Source organism: Neoarius graeffei, chromosome 20 (assembly GCF_027579695.1).
Source record: "Neoarius graeffei isolate fNeoGra1 chromosome 20, fNeoGra1.pri, whole genome shotgun sequence".
NCBI classification, from domain to species: domain Eukaryota; kingdom Metazoa; phylum Chordata; class Actinopteri; order Siluriformes; family Ariidae; genus Neoarius; species Neoarius graeffei.
The window spans coordinates 12,657,305-12,675,595 of NC_083588.1; the positions used below are offsets into that span (position 1 = coordinate 12,657,305).

The following is an 18,291-nucleotide window of genomic DNA, read 5'->3' on the forward strand; positions in this document are numbered from 1 at the left end:
CTCACACACACACACACACACACACACACACACACACACACACACAGTTGCAGGTCGATTGTGTTTCCAGAAGGTGTTTACAATGAATTAAAAAAACAAGGACATTATACTTTAGACAGACAGACAGACTGATAGTCATGCATATCGAAAAAGACAGACAGACAGACAGACAGACTGATAGTCATGCATATCGAAAGAGACAGACAGACAGACATGTACTGTATTTCAAAAGGACGGACAGACACAAAGATCAATCGACAGACAAATAGGTTGACAGACGCACATGCAGATCAACAGACGCATATATCAAAAGACAGAGACAGACAGTTAGCTTGACAGATAGACGTCTAGGCAAACGCGTAGATCAACAGACAAACAGATACATGGATCAACAGATAGAAAGACATATACAGTAGATCAACAGACATACCCGTACAGTTACTGTACATTCAAGAGACAAGACACACAGCTCAACAGTCAGAAAGATATCGTGATTGACAGACATACAAACAGATACACAGATTGACAGACAGGAAGCTAGACAGACAGACAAATCCATGAGGGTCTTCATAATTAAGGCAGTTCGATGTGATTTGCTGATTGTCAGGATGTCTACTTTTAATGCCCCTCAGTCTCAGCAAGGAGGTGAGGTTCGGGGTTGATAAACACACACACACATGCACACACACACACACACACACACACACACACACACACACACACACACCAGGTGATTTAAATGGATTTCCTCTTATGCATGCATCAAAGACCCGGAACATGTGGCCTTCTGAATTATTGAGGATATTTGGTTTGCTTTCCTGCCCCCTGTCTGTCTATCTGTCTGTCTGTCTGCTGTGATATAGCGACTGTCCAAGCTGCACATTACCACACTTCATGCTTCCTCTATACTACACATTCTTACGAGTGTACTCCATATCCATACCAGCACACACATTCCCATAATGCCAAATGCCTACAGTGCACATGAACAGACTCCATACTTCTCCTCCTACACATTCTTAGACATTCGTACATCCTCACACACGCCACATTCGAATCAAGTGCCATATTCCTACAAACATACTACCATTCATACTAGCACACTCCACATTCATACTCACACCCTCCACATTCTTATTAACTGCCACATTCATACGAACGTACGAATATTCATACTAGCACCCTCCACAGAAATTAAGTTCCACATTCATACTAACATACAGTACATTCATACTAGCACAATCCACATTCATACTAGTACCCTCCACATTCTTATAAAGTGCCACATTCATACTAGCACCTGCCATGTTCTTATTAAGTGCCATATTCATACACGCACACTCCACATTCACACTAGCACCCTCCATGTTCTTATTAAGTGCTATATTCCTATGAACATACTACCATTCATACTAGCACACTCCACAGTCCTATTAAGTTCCACATTCATACTAACATACTCACATTCATACGAGCACCCTCCACATTCTTAAGTGCGATCTCATCTCATCTCATCATCTCTAGCCGCTTTATCCTGTTCTACAGGGCCGCAGGCAAGCTGGAGCCTATCCCAGCTGACTACGGGCGAAAGGCGGGGTACACCCTGGACAAGTCGCCAGGTCATCACAGGGCTGACACATAGACACAGACAACCATTCACACTCACATTCACACCTACGGTCAATTTAGAGTCACCAGTTAACCTAACCTGCATGTCTTTGGACTGTGGGAGAAACCGGAGTACCCGGAGGAAACCCACGCGGACACGGGGAGAACATGCAAACTCCGCACAGAAAGGCCCTCGCCGGCCACGGGGCTCGAACCCAGGACCTTCTTGCTGCGAGGCAACAGTGCTAACCACTACACCACCGTGCCGCCCTTGGGGCAAAGTACAAATTGTAAATAAAAACGAAATGAAGTAATTTACAAATCTCAAAAACTGATATTGTATTCACAATAGAACATAGACAACATATCAAATGTCGAAAGTGAGACATTTTGGAAATTTCATGCCAAATATTGGCTCATTTGAAATTTCATGACAGCAACACATCTCAAAAAAGTTGGGACAGGGGCAATAAGAGGCTGGAAAAGTTAAAAGTACAAAAAAGGAACAGCTGGAGGACCAAATTGCATCTTGGAGTGGCAGCGGCTCTCAGAAGTAAAGATGGGAAGAGGATCACCGATCCCCCTAATTCTGCGCGGACAAATAGTGGAGCAATATCAGAAAGGAGTTCGACAGTGTAAAATTGCAAAGAGTTTGAACATATCATCATCTACAGTGCATAATATCATCAAAAGATTCAGAGAATCTGGAAGAATCTCTGTGCGTAAGAGTCAAGGCCGGAAAACCATACTGGGTGCCCGTGATCTTCGGGCCCTTAGACGGCACTGCAACACATACAGGCATGCTTCTGTATTGGAAATCACAAAATGGGCTCAGGAATATTTCCAGAGAACATTATCTGTGAACACAATTCACTGTGTCATCCACCGTTGCCAGCTAAAACTCTATAGTTCAAAGAAGAAGCCGTATCTAAACATGATCCAGAAGCGCAGACGTCTTCTCTGGGCCAAGGCTCATTTAAAATGGACTGTGGCAAAGTGGAAAACTGTTCTGTGGTCAGACAAATCAAAATTCAGAGTTCTTTATGGAAATCAGGGACGCCGTGTCATTCGGACTAAAGAGGAGAAGGACGACCCAAGTTGTTATCAGCGCTCAGTTCAGAAGCCTGCATCTCTGATGGTATGGGGTTGCATTAGTGCATGTGGCATGGGCAGCTTACACATCTGGAAAGACACCATCAATGCTGAAAGGTATATCCAGGTTCTAGAGCAACATATGCTCCCGTCCAGACGACGTCTCTTTCAGGGAAGACCTTGCATTTTCCAACATGACAATGCCAAACCACATACTGCATCAATTACAGCATCATGGCTGTGTAGAAGAAGGGTCCGGGTACTGAACTGGCCAGTCTGCAGTCCAGATCTTTCACCCATAGAAAACATTTGGCGCATCATAAAACAGAAGATACGACAAAAAAGACCTAAGACAGTTGAGCAACTAGAATCCTACATTAGACAAGAATGGGTTAACATTCCTATCCCTAAACTTGAGCAACTTGTCTCCTCAGTCCCCAGACGTTTACAGACTGTTGTAAAGAGAAAAGGGGACGTCTCACAGTGGTAAACATGGCCTTGTCCCAACTTTTTTGAGATGTGTTGTTGTCATGAAATTTAAAATCACCTAATTTTTCTCTTTAAATGATAAATTTTCTCAGTTTAAACATTTGATATGTCATCTATGTTCTATTCTGAATAAAATATGGAATTTTGAAACTTCCACATCACTGCATTCCATTTTTATTTACAATTTGTACTTTGTCCCAACTTTTTTGGAATCAGGGTTGTACTACCACACTCCACATTCATACTAGCAGCCTCCATATTAAGTGCCATATTCATACTAATATACAAACATTCATACTAGAATGCTACACATTTATACTGTCACACCACACATCCATATTAGTATCCTGCCACAGTGTTATCACAAATCACAAGCCACATTTATACTGCACATTCACATTCGCATAGCACACGACACACTCATGTTAATGTTCCTGGAGTCTAACATGCGAATGATTCATGATAAATACATTATGGTTGCTACTGCCTTCAGCTAGTCAGACATGAGCTCATTTTCAGTAACTTTATTTTCATGGTGGCTTGCTTGTTTGTAAAATTAGAAATGATGCTCCACAAAGATGCTCCTTCTCAGTACACTCGTATCCCATAATGCTTTGTGGCTCGTTTTAATACTCTCCACTCTGATTTCCCCTGAGTGTGAACAACAAGATCCTAAAATGCTTTCCTCTAAAAAAAAAAATCACCACAGCCTCCCAGAAGTAATTAACAACAATAAAAGAAGATGCACACCATTGCTGAGTGTGGCCAGATAAGGATACGCAATGGGGTCGTCAGCCTGCTGAGAGTATGTTGGACGTAACAATGCAAAACTCACACATACAGACACATAACTATGAATGTGTGTCTTTGTGCATGCATGCGTGTATAAGAGACCACTTCTTCATTTTTTTTTTAATACAATCAGCATCGCTATGCAGGGGCGCCGCCAGAAATTTTGGGCCCCATGAAAGATTAGAATTTTGGGCCCCCCAACTTTGCCCACCCTCGTCACAATTGCACTATTGTCATTATTTGACTTTTGATAGCCCATGGACCTTGAGTTTGTGACTTTGTTATTACATTTTATGTATTAACCTACCAGGGACTAGATGAAAACTGGTCAGTGACTAATTCTGGTGCATTTACAATCACAAATGAAAATTCAAGATTTTGCCACATGCCTTCTAAAGCATTTATGGGTTGTATTGCTGCTTACCTCCTTCTCCAAAGGGGGGTTCAGTGGTTTGGTAGGGCGGAGGTCCCCCTGAGGCTGAATCTGTGCGTATTTAGGGCACCCCATTAGTTATGAAACTGGTTATTAGCACTAGTTATTAGCACCAGCATAACGTAATATTTCATCTTATCACACAAGTCAGTTCAGTTATTAAAATGGAAAAAATGTCACTGTACAAACTGTAAAAGTGCTCTCTTGATAGGCTAATCCAACCACGTTCATACTGTTCATTTACCATTCGCTAATATTTTGAACACACATGTGAGCAATAGCTACCTTTCTTTGGGGAAAAACTGAGTAACCAGTTGCCTGCCTCTCCGGTCCCTCTCAGTTTTCAGCTGCCTTTCTTTACGTTTTTGACAGCCACTCTTCATATTTAGTGATCATAGACTGTGCACACTCCACTGCTGGCTGGCTGGCTGCTGCACCGCGACACAGCAGCAAGTAGCGTTGCACTGATCATCATACAGATTTAACGCATCGCGCTTCTACCAGAACTGGACCGTACCATTTCGCAAAAGGGGGAGGGTTAAATGACAATATGTTGAAGAACTCAAGAAATAGACAACCTTGTTCAATTAGCTCATTTTACCAGATGGAATATTGCATTGTTGTTATTTCAAAAGTCTTATTAAAATCATTAAAAGCATATTATCAGCCCCTTAAAGGGCCCCATGGCAGTGCTGGGCCCTTAGAATTGTTCTAACCTTTCCCCCCCTGGTGGCGCCCATGTCGCTATGTATGGCAGCCATTTCATTCCAGTGTCTGTGCTGGAATTCCAACACAAGCACACCTCATTTTACTTAATGGGGTACTGATTAGGTGATCACCTGAACCAAATTTTATTTAAGAAGGAAAAGTATAAAAACCGCTGCTGTGGTCATCACTATCCTCTTGCAATAGGACCAGTTTGGATGGGGGGGGGGGACAGTGCTAGTAGTACTTTAAATTTAACTGGAATATAAAAATATCTATTCATCATGCCGAAAGCGTTCAAAAGAAAAGTTTTGAGTGAGAAAAAGAAGGGTTCAATTCTGGCTTTACTGGCAGAAGGATACAGGGTGCTTCCATCCTCAACATTTCAAAGACGACAGTTCAGAAGAACAGGGTCAAGCAGCAGACCCTGTGGGGACAACAAAGTTACAGACTGGCAGAGGGTGAAAATGACTCTCCACTGACCGGGATGATCGACAACACTTTCGAATGTCACTCAACAACCATAGGGTGACATCAAGTGACCTACAAAAAGAATGGCAAATGGCAGCTGGGGTTGACTGCACAGCAAGGACAGTTCGAAACAGGCTCCTCTGGATGGGCTTGAAGTCATGCAAAGCTAGAAAAAAAAAGCATTTCATCAATGAGAAGCAAAGAAGAGCCAGGCTGAGGTTTGTTAAAGACCAGAAGGATTGGGCTGTTAAGGACTGGAGTAAGCTCATCTTCTCTGAGAAGTCCAAGTTTCAGCTTGGATCCCATCACCTGGTTGTCTAATGGTAAGATGGAGACCTGGAGAGGCTTACAAGCCACAGTATCTCGCAACCATAGTTCGAATTAGGGGGGGTACTATACCCCCCAAAGACACAAAAATATAAGTTTTGGGGGGGTCCGATATTTTTTCTGATATTATGAAAAGGAATATATAATTCAAACCAACTCCCATTCGGCATTCTTATTGTAGGAACATTTTAATGTAAATCGATTTCAGACAGACACCCCTATTGTGGACCGTACCATTTTTAGTCACCGCAGCGCTAGAACGCGCTAGAAGCAACAGCTTCTAGTCCACACCGTATTCAGTTGATTCATCAGATACAGTCCATGGGTTTGCAGCAATTCATACAGTCTATGGTTTGCAGCAGAAGACGTGCATTGGTAATGTTAGTTGCTCACCAAATTTTAGCCTGTTGAAAATGTGTTATTTTACAACTTTCATTTATTAAAGTGATTTGTTCTTCTTTCAGCTCATGTCACGTCTTTATACGTTGAATTACTTACCCACTGAGGCCAGTAGGCTACAGTGGACGGACGTTAACGTTAGTTACCAACGTTAGTTAGCAAGATAAGCTAAGTTTCTATTTAAATCAAGCTTATTACAGTGTGGTATAGAAACGATTCTCATTTCAAAGGAGAAGAACGCCATATGTTTCCATTCTCATTTTATCATGAATAAATTGTGCCCTTCTGAAATTCATTTGGCACATAGGCCCATCCTGTGTGTGTGATTAGGCACAAGAAGTTCTGATGTAGGCCTAGCTAAGCCTATGTAAAATTACAATCAGAACCTCTGGGGGCAACATAAAAAGAGCCAGGTAGTAGGCAAGCCTAGGCAAAATAGCCTAGTACATATGCTAGTATTTGAATTTGTTTTCTATTGTTTTTACTTACATTCCTTTTGTATTATTTTTAAGATATTCATAGTTTCATCTGAGTACCCTGTTTGATTTTATTCACAGAGACAGTAGGCCAAACATGAGGAAAAGAAAAGGGCCAAACATCAGGCATTTTTTTGGTGCTAAAAGAGTAAGTAGTAAATATTAGCACTAAGATCTACAGACAATTACAGTACAAGTGTAGGTGCAGTTAGGCTTTATACACTGTTCATGTGAATAAAGAAAATGGGTTCCCAGCAGACAGGAGAGGCACAGCAGGACGAAAGAGAGCAAGACATTCAGCAGGACTGTTCTGCATGTGTGTATATACTGTAGTGTTGATACCCAGTTTCTTCTGACAAAGAAGGCTATCAGCATGGTTTGTCATGCTTCTTAATGACATTAAAAATTATTGTTCAGAGTTATTGCATTGAGTTACTGACACCGACTTCCATAGACGGGAAGGGACCGGGGGGGGCGCGATTGATATGATAGTGGACCATGATGGTACCCCCCCCCCCCCCCCCCCCAATTATGGTGGGATAATTCGCACTCTGCTCGCAACCATTGTGAAATTTGGTGGAGGATTGGTGATGATCTGGGGGTGCTTCAGCAAGGGTGGAATGGGGAAGATTTTTGTTTGTGAAGGACACATTAACCAAGCCATGTATGAGGTTATCCTGGAAGAGAACATGCTTCCTTCTACTCTGACAATGTTCCCAAACTCTGAGGACTGGGTTTTCCAGCAAGACAGTGTTCCATGCCACACAGCCAGGTCAATCAAGGTGTGGATGGAGGACCACAAGACCAAGACCCTGTCATGGCCAGCCCAAGCTCCAGACCTGAACCCCATTGAAAGCCTCTGGAATGTGATCAAGAGGAAGATGGATGGTCACAAGCCATCAAACAAAGCTGAGCTAATTGAATTTTTGCACCAGGAATGGCATAAAGTCACCCAAGAGCAACATGACAGACTGGTGTAGAGCATGCCAAGATGCATGAAAGCTGTGATTAAATATCACGGTTATTCCACCAAATATTAATTTCTGAACTCGTCCTAAGTTCAAACATTAGTACTGTGTCATTTAAAAGTGAACATGGCCTTGATTTCGATGCATTATTCAAGGTCTGAAAACATTTAGTCTTTTTTGTTATTTTGACCAGTTGTCATTTTCTGCAATTAAATGCCCTAAGTGACAACACACACACACACACCAGAAGCTGCCGGAACATCTGGCACCCTGACAAATTCTACATGTCTCTGAAACTGTGCTGGAGTGAAGAAGGATGTTCCTTTTAAAAAGATGATGATGATGATGATGATGATGATGATGGGGAGCGGCTTCCGTAATGTGGCTCCAAAATCTTCCATAATCTCCCATCGGTGTTCAATTAGGTTGATATCTGATGACTCTGAAGTCAGTAAAACACTGATTTGTGGGACAAGTGGAGCCAAAACATGCCAGCACAATCCCTGCAGCCGAACAGGGAAAACAGATTTTTCTTTAATTAGGTCTTTGTCACCTGCCTGTGAATGTACAGGTGTGGACAAGTGATAAAGCCATGAGCTTTCCCAATGGACAAGTAAGAACTTGAAAGCTCGCAGTCCCACTGCAGCAGCAGCACATGGTTTCAACAATCCTGTTTCACTGGATTAAATTACTGCAGTGTAATGCCACACAAATCTTTCATTAAATCCATTTATCTCGAGTCATTCATTCATCTTTCGGATTCATCTTCAGGGAGATTTGGACACAACTTGACCACTTTTTTGTGACATCGTTATCTGCATGATCTAAAACACCGCATAATCATGTGCTCTCACCAGGGTTGGAAATTAACTTTTTAATCCACTTGTCACCGTGGCTGATGGACTCCCAAATCGACCAGCCACTCAATTTTTTTTTTTTTTAAGAGCCACTTTCTTGTTTTAATGGAAAGTGTTTAACTGCATGTGAAAAATAATACAGTAAGAGCTACAATATTCAAACATGATTATTTTGGGAAACAGGCAAGCTAAATATTTAAACTCGAGGAAAATACTGACATTCTATCTCTATCTCTCTCTCTCTCATGCATGCACATGCACACACAATGATGAACTGATGTTAGTTGCATATGATGAGTTGGGTAGATTCACTGGACTCCCCATTGTTGGCTTTTCTCCACTTCTTATTTCAAAAAATGTTTTTTTTTACCTTCGCTTCTTTGGCCTTCGTCTCCTGGGGGGTTTTCTCGACAGACCCCCTCACCCCTACAATGTAACTTTTCTTTTGTTGTCGTTTGCTGCAATGCTAGCCTTGGCTGCTTGACCTAAGGCAATTCTCTTGAACCGTCAGACGATAGTTAGCGTTTTATGTTCAACTTTAGCGCTAGTTAGCATTCTCGACTCATGTTGGTGCTAGTTAGCGTTCTGTGCTCAACTTTAGCACTAGTTTGCATTTTATGCTCAAGTTAGTGCTAGTTAGCGTTCTGTGCTCAACTTTAGCACTAGTTAGCGTTTTATGCTCAAGTTCATGCTAGTTAGCATTCTATGCTAAAATTAGATAGATAGATAGATAGATAGATAGATAGATAGATAGATAGATAGATAGATAGATAGATAGATAACTTTGTCATTCACCTGTACCTGGGCTGCCAACTCTCATGCAATGAGCGTGAGACACACGCATTTGACTGTCTTCACACGCTCACACGCCATACCTCCGATTTCTCATGCTAGAAAAAAAATCTAGTTTATCTATCTAATCTAGGCTACCCATTGCATCGCGTCAACCACTTGCGATCGATCAATTATGCCTTATGCATGGCTAAACAGGCAGAGAGGTGTTCCCTTCTGTACACACTCCCCTATGGTAGGTGGCGCATCTAATGATGCTGCACTCACCGGAAGTTGGATAATTGCCTACTGTCAATTTAGAGGAAGAGGAGAGAGAAGAAGGTGTCCGAGTTGAAGACGGGTGTCTCAGACAGGTTTGTACATATGCACGCCAATGTGTGGCATTACTGGCGTAATTATGAACTTATATAAAGTTTCTTAATCGTTTTAGCCTATAAGTGTTGTGAGAATATTTAATGCCATATCGAGAGCTGTGTACTAGGCATGCTAAATCATTATAGGCCTCCTGCCGTACCACAGCCTCTATCTTCCCCAACAAGCAGCACGGGAGAGCACCTCCTTAGCACACGTTTATTAAGGCGCATTTTTAGTTTGTTTACTGTATGTTATCATACTTTATGACTTTATTTGAAGCCATACTGGAAATGTTGTAAAATAAAGCAAGTAAGAGATAATATTACAAATGCAAGAAGAGCCATTAGCCACTATTGTTTATTTACAGGGTATTTATTTTTAATTATTTATGATGTATGTAATTGCTCAGTTAAAGTAAATAAAGCATGGTCACCTGTAATATCAAAGAACTTGAACTTGTGAATAATTAAAAAAAAAGACAGAGAACAATATACTGGGGAGACAGGGTTTCAAAGAGGGCAAGACAGGTAGAGAATATTTGTCAGATAACAGGCCCTGACGAATGCTCTATTACTAATAAGAAACATAGATAATAAATAAATTAATAAGAAATATATTAATATAGCTTATTTAAGTATGACCAAAATTTTTAAGCCCAACTTTGTGTGCACATTCCCACCTATGGCCAAGGTTCAGCTTTTTGTGTTTCAATACTGTTCAAACTTAATCATTTTTAATGTTTCTTGTAGCACATGCACATTTTGCTTACTGTTTAAGCATTTTATTTGTTCTTTTGCTGTTGATATTTTTCCCCATGCCAATCTTCTGCTGACCCCAGTGGTGGGGAAAGCCCTTAAATGCATAATGAATAGTCAGTGAGGGACAATCTTATTTTTTGCAACAGTTATTAAAAACTTAACATTTAGTTTCAATTCAGACGGTGTTTAGGCTTAGCTGATGAAATATTTTCAAACATGAACTTGCCTTTAAATCTGAAACACAGGTCTATAGGGCTACAGGAACATTGGCAGTCATCTGTATTTTTCTAGTGTGGGGGCTTTTAAGCCAAAACCTGGTGCTTTTGTTGGCCACAAGCTGAAGGCCTGGCAAGTTAGGGTGTGTAAGAATGTAGGTATGGCACAGCAGGCCACTCCAAAAATCCACCAGAATGCAGGAACATCTACTAAATCCAAAATCTCAACCCCCCCATTGTCCAGCTCCAGCTGGACGACCCACAAACAAAACACCAGAATGCAGAGGGACAAGTGAATCTCAAACTGAATACAAAATTCCCACTTACTGCATGGTGTGCGGAAAAATTTTGCCGTCGAAAAAATCTCACTCCAAGAAATTTCGAAAAGTTGGCAGCCCTGCCTGTACATTCAAAATGCACATTTGAACGAAATTTCGTTCCACTGGCTTATGTCAAGATAACTGCTGCATATAATCATTGCACACTCAAACTGCCACACTGAATCCGAGTCTTTTTGTTTCATTTGGACACTTTTATGAGGAGACTGTGTTTAAAGAGGAGATTGTGTCCTTATTAAAGTGACCAAGTGGAACAAGCAGACGTGCGATTCAATCTGCGTTGTGGAATGTCACAAATACCTCTGTCGCAATTGCATTATTTCTTTGTACATGCTACTTTTATTTATCCGCCACTGTAGTTGGTAGATTGAGCAAATTCACCCGCCACGACACAAAATCACCTGCATTTGGCAGGGAGCAGGTGCTGATTTCCAACACTGTTGTGGACGCTCCTCCTGGAAGGATGACAGCAAAGACCAACAGAGCATGAAGGGGAACACTGAAAGGAAGAGTGTGCCACAGATACACACTCATATTTCATTTATAAAGTGTCACTTCCAGGTTCCATGTTACTGGAACTATTATAGATGGATGGATGGATGGTTACAGGTTAACCTGCCTTTAAAATAGCCATGTTTTGAACAACCAGACCCGGGTCATTATCAACCTGGAAAACCCTCCCAGATGATGCTGTTCATGTAACACCCTCAATGCTAATCACTGAGTTATGAGAAGGTCTGTTGATGGATATGAGCTTCTCTGCTGCGCGCACTCACTTCCAGACTCTGCTCTTTCAGAACTGGTATTTCCTTAAAATGTGACACAGATTTATTATCTGGCATATTTTTACTTCACTGATTCGATTTTTGTAGTCAATGCTGTCGCTTTATTTGTAGCTTGTGTATCGCTGTTAACTGAAGTGCACTCCTCTTTTACCGCACTAATATAATTGCCCAAAATGAGTGTTTAATTAACTCTGGAAAAGGCGTCTAACTAGCTAGTTTATTTCATTCCATTCCTGGTTTACTTGTAAAGAATTATGAAACTCCTCCCAGGAATGGAGATCGAGAACAAAAATAAAACATGATTGTGTTTCAGTAGCGGAAAGAAAAAAAGAACCCTAGTACCATGACTCACTGTGATAGGTAGTCAGTATATCGCGTTGCTTCTCATTGAACATGACGTAAACTATTTGGATACGGGTCACTTCATCCACATTGTATTACCAGCAGTCAAGAGAGGATGAACTGTCAGCTCTCACTGAAAATAAATGACTTCCCGACACTTTGCCGTGCTGCATCACTGCTGGTGGGAATGCAGGGTCAACTGAGATCATCAGTATCCACGGGCCAGTTCCCAAACCAGAAGCTACTATCATAAATAGGATGGCAAAATAGAATAGGCTAAAATAGTAATCTGGGACGCAGCTTATAGAAGAAAAAAAACTAGAATACACTCTCTATGTAGTCTTCTTTTTATGTACATCACAACTGTTTCATCTCAGACACACATGTTCTTTGTGTGTCCACTTCCCTGTTCCTGTTTGTGGATGTTGCTGGAGAAACCCACCCCCAAGGGCCCCCTGTCACTCCGATGAAGCCATAAGGAGAGTAGGATGACAAATCATATCAGAGTCTCTCTCTCTTTCTCACACACACACACACACACACACACACACACACACACACACACACACACACACACACACACAAGCATCCAAAATTGTTAGAGAGACAGAGAAAGAGAGAGAGACTGGAGCAAAGTGGAAAACAGAGGATGAAACACAGAGAGAGAGAGAGAGAGAGAGAGAGAGATCAGATGACTTGTCAGAACTCAGTGGCTGATTTGAATTGAGTGTTTCTATTTATGTGCACACACACTTCAAGTCCATATAGGCTATTATTAGATACCTTGCCTCTGTGTGTGTGTGTGTGTAAGCACTCACACACATGTATGAGTTAAATGGTCTTACTCACTGTCTCTTTATCTAGGTCTATACATCTCATCATTGACTTGTTCATTGTGTATTTGTGTGTGTGTGTCTCAGGGTTTGGTGATCGAGCGCGTTGGACGGAAGCGGTTGCTGATATTTGGCTTCTCAGCAATGGCCGTGTGTTACAGCCTCCTGACAGTCTTCTTGCACTTCCAGGTCAGGAGGTCATCACCTCAACAAACGAGGTTAAAAAAGTTACAGATTCGAGGTCAAGATATTCTCTGCACTGAGGTCATGGCTGTGTGTGATGGTAGTCTCAGAAGTACCATACGTGTACGCGCGCACACACACACACACACACACACACACCAGTTGGCATTCAGTCCACACACAAATATTGATGTTTAATGAGTTCTTTGGAGAATAAAAACAAAAGGTCACTTTTCTGTTTTTTTCTTGTTATTCACACAAACGGTGCTCAGTAAAGCAGCACTTCATGACAGTAAACCTTAATTTGAATCAGTCAGTCCGAATTTCAGGTGGAGCAAAATGTTGCAGTTAATGTGCTTTTACACTAACACACATATTAAAAAAAAAAAGCTTAACAGCTATGTTTTAGCAAACTCACTTTCAATAAACAGAAAAGATAGGACGTCCATGTTGTCCAGTTGCCTAGCAACAGTATTTAACTTTCCACTTGAATGGTGAGCATTTCTTATGGTTAGGGTGACCAGACCACGGGCGATTGCTCTAAGACAACGAGGGAGGCTCAGCCTCCTCTAAAAATGACGAACATCGTGTAGGATGAATTGCGCTAGGCTTATGTTATAGCCGACCTTATAACATTGCTATTTCAGATCCAGAATCATAGAAATATATGTGCTCAACCCAACTACAGTGCAAAATCATTCCGTTATAACTTTCCCCAGTTCGCCTAATGTGTGCGTGAGTTTTTCCCCCTCTTGACAGCGCAATGCAGCCTAGCCTCAGTGGATTGGGAGTTATGTGCTTGTCAATCTCAAAATGCAAGACGATTATTGGACAAATACTGCGAAAATGCCCGCCCACGGAGTCTCACGGACTCCCAGCCTCAATGGACTTCAACGGCATTTGGGAGCTATGCGCTTTTCAATCTCAAAATGCAAGACGGTTATTGGACAAATACTGCGAAAATGCCCGCCTACGGACTCCGAGCCTCACATGGGAGGGACATGGCAGTTTCCGCGAGGAGACTGGTGATTGGTGAAAGCAGCCGGATATTTTCTTTGATTGACAGCTCGTTTCAACTATAGACAGGCAGCACAGTGTTGCCAGATTGGGCGGTTTCCCGCCCAATTGGGCGGTTTTAAGTGCATTTTGGCGGGTTTTGAACATATTTTGGGCTGGATAACGTCAGCAGTATCTGGCAACATCAGTTCAGTCCCATGCGGATTCGCAAGTGCTGTGGTGTATTGTAAGAGATCGGTTTACATTTTGATTTCATTCATTACATACGGTTTCTACCAGCTTTTTTAGTTTGTATATATTTTCATTGTAAATAAAGTGTAAATATAGTGTTGTCAAGTTTGCTATCTTAGTTCCAGAAATTTTGTTTATTTTAGTGACTGAACTTGAGGGGGCTAGTCAGCTAGCAAGAAAGCTGCGCACGGATGCCAAGCATTGCTGATTTAATTTTGGCGAAGCCATTTGCCAGTCTTCCTTTCGAGGAAAAAATTAAAATTAAAGAGCAGGGTAGACCAACGCCTCAAATTGACTTGGTGAAAAAGGTCGGGAATAATACTCGTTCCTTTCAGCTCTCCTGGTATGAGAAAGTGAATTGGCTAACAGCAAGTGACCCACATCAACAACAGTAAATAGGCTACTTTAGTAATATGTCATGGATGGATCAAAAATATAGAATCTATTTAAAATGTTTATGCTGAGTATATTATATTGGAATATATGTTTTTCTGGATATGAATTAAACACAGCTACAATTTGGAAAACATTTTTAAACAAAAACACAGCTGAGGTCAATTTTTAAACAACATGCCACAATTTTAAAATATAAAATGTTAAAATATAACCCCCCCAACACCACCATCATGTATATTGGAAAGTAGGCTAATGGGCCAAAAGAACCTGTTATTTCACAGTTTGTGACCCTGCCAACAATCAGCCAGATCAGAGGCAAGAGTATGGGCAAAATTGATGTGTTTTTTCTTTTAAAATCTGGAAATATCGTAACCGACCAGCCTCCCCTGTTTGAAAGACTACCAGCCACCACTGGACCAGATGTCCCGGTTTTACCGGGATCATTCCCGATTTGGGGTTGTGTCCCGAGTCCCGACAAAAGTCTGTCGGGACACGGATATGTCCTGGTTTTCGTCACTCGTGACGTTTGCGACTGAGCAGCATGGGACTCATTAGCGGAGAAATGTCTGCATTTACTATTTTGATGAATTGACAGGAATCGTAAACTTTCCTGGTTACTGCCCCCTGGCCCTGTGGCATGGGTGTTTATTTAGCCACATTATTCCAGACAACAGAACGTGTTGCCATGCAACAATAAAATAAACATTAACTGGCACGAATGTTCTTTGTCTAGCAGCTAGCAGCAGTAATGCTGCAGCAATTATGCCGAAAAGAAAATGTACCTTTTCCAAAGATTTACAGGGCACCTACCCCTTCCTCCAAGAGGTGCGGAACAATGCGCACGAAGCCTACTGCACACACTGTAAGTGTTTTGTTCTTGTACCGAGTTGGGTAGCCTATGTCGTAAATGCTGTGCGCTCCTGTGGGGGCTTTCCTCGGGCTGTCGCCCCTCTCCTCCTTTATTGCTGTTTTGTTTGAGTGTATATTTACGGAAGCCGCGAGAGGCCCTTCATATAATCTTTTTTTATTCACCTTGTTATCCCGAGATAACGACATAATTAATTCAGGATCTCGAGAAAACAACACAACTAATTCGAGATCTCAAGAAAACAAAACAATTATTCCGTGATCTCGAGAAAACAAAACAATTATTTCATGATCTCAGCTGGATCACTGTATCTCCGTCGGTAGAGACGAAGCCAGGCCAGTCTTCTGCGGAGGTGCCGCGGACTAATTTTGAAATTATCCCTTATTAAAAGACTTAATGCAATCTCTCCCTGTGTCAACCCCTGATCAAAATATTGCCTTATTAGGTGATCGATTATTTCAGACATTCTAATGACCAAAGTTGCATCTATACAGAATGAGAAATAGCCCCAAAGTCAGCATATCACAAGTCTCTTGGCGCACCTGAATGAACCATTTCTCAGCTGTTTACTCGAGATCATGAAATAATTGTTTTGTTTTCTTGAGATCACGGAATAATTGTTTTGTTTTCTCAAGATCTCGAATTAGTCGTGTTGTTTTCTCGAGATCCTGAATTAATTATGTCGTTATCTCGGGATAACAAGGTGAATAAAAAAAAGGATTATATGAAGGGCCTCTCTCGGCTTCCGTAGTATATATTCTCAAATCACTTGTCTCTTTTTTTGTTTCTGTTTAACATACCATTCTGACAGTTTGGCCATATTGCTGTGTTGAACAGCTTGTTGCACCTTCCATTAAAGTGTTCACTTTTGTACACATCTTCTTGCTTTATTCATTCAGTTGTGGGGAATGGTTAGTAAGGTTGATTCTGACCTAGGCTATGTTGAGGTCACATATCTACTTTTTAAGTTCATGCTATAGTGCATACAATTTTAGAGATATAGCCTACATGTGCATTCTTCTTGGTGTTCTCACAAACAGGTGAAATAAATCAGTTTAAATTTGGCCTATGGACATAGCCTGGCCTATTCTCAGCCATTACAAAATCTGTTGTCTGACCATAATTTAACTGATCTGTATACCACCATGCTACTAGATAACAAAATGCCTGTTTGTTTTATTTCATGTGAGATGTTGATAAATGTGAGCTTCAACAAAATGATAAGAGCACCTCTCTGAGTGTCACGTTTACGTAAAAAAAAGGTGTGCATGCACGAGCATGGTCGCGCACAAAAGTGTCCCGGTTTCAGACTAGGGAAATCTGGTCACCCTACTTATGGTCAACGTCATGTTGAAAGCATGTGACAAGATTGATTTGAACGCACCATAAAGCATGAGAAAAGCAGTGCCAAGTCTGGTAAATCACCTTTGAATTGATATTATATCATTCTGAATCAGATGTAAACTTGACAAGTCATCATCTATCAGTCCACAGTCAAGAAGCTGCACCACCAAGTACACTTATAAATAGTAAACATTCCAAACATATCAACTAGCATTATAGTAAACTTACTAAGTAAACAAAGAGGAAGCATAATCCATCCATCCATTATCTGTAGCCACTTATCCTGTAGAGGGTCACAGGCAAGCTGGAGCCTATCCCAGCTGACTACGGGTGAAAGGTGGGGTACACCCTGGACAAGTCGCCAGGTCATCGCAGGGCTGACACATAGACACAGACAACCATTCACACTCACATTCACACCTACGGTCAATTTAGAGTCACCAGTTAACCTAACCTGCATGTCTTTGGACTGTGGGGGAAACCAGAGCACCAGGAGGAAACCCACACGGACACGGGGAGAACATGCAAACTCCACACAGAAAGGCCCTCGTCAGCCACTAGGCTCGAACCCAGGACCTTCTTGCTGGGAGGCAACAGTGCTAACCACTACACCACCATGCCACCCTGGCAACATAATAAAACCAGAAAATCTGACCAGTCCATACTTGCCAACCCCCTCGATAATGAAACATGGTAGATCAGACTGCACAGTGCATTCGTGCCCTTCTAGGCTGGTCAGGGGGCATGCCCTCTCAATATATCTCATGTCATCTCATTATCTCAAGCCGCTTTATCCTGTTCTACAGGGTCGCAGGAAAGCTGGAGCCCATCCCAGCTGACTACAGGCGAAAGGCGGGGTGCACCCTGGACAAGTCGCCAGCTCATCACAGGGCTGACACATAGACACAGACAACCATTCACACTCACATTCACACCTACAGTCAATTTAGAGTCACCAGTTAACCTAACCTGCATGTCTTTGGACTGTGGGGGAAACCGGAGCACCCAGAGGAAACCCAGGCAGACACAGGGAGAACATGCAAACTCCACACAGAAAGGCCCTCGTCGGCCACGGGGCTCGAACCCGGACCTTCTTGCTGTGAGGCGACAGCGCAAACCACTACACCACCGTGCCGCCCCCTCAATATATTTAGGGGAAAAAAACAGTGTAAATGGTGCATTCTCCTGCATTCTGAGTGCCATATTTGAAGAAAATGG

At 41.9% G+C, this 18,291-nt stretch overlaps 1 protein-coding gene across 4 annotated transcripts in view; it reads left to right on the forward strand.

The window, feature by feature from the left end:
- The window catches only part of slc2a9l2 (solute carrier family 2 member 9, like 2), a 216,148-nt gene that overhangs the window by 144,548 nt on the left and 53,309 nt on the right, over nt 1-18,291 (forward strand). For 3 of the 4 annotated variants that reach the window (XM_060901255.1, XM_060901253.1, XM_060901256.1), the window contains one exon: nt 13,122-13,223. The exons of the other annotated variant lie outside the window; for it this stretch is intronic. In XM_060901255.1, the coding sequence (XP_060757238.1) occupies nt 13,122-13,223 (102 nt within the window). The remainder of the gene's footprint in view (nt 1-13,121; nt 13,224-18,291) is intronic. 4 annotated transcript variants of the gene reach the window in all.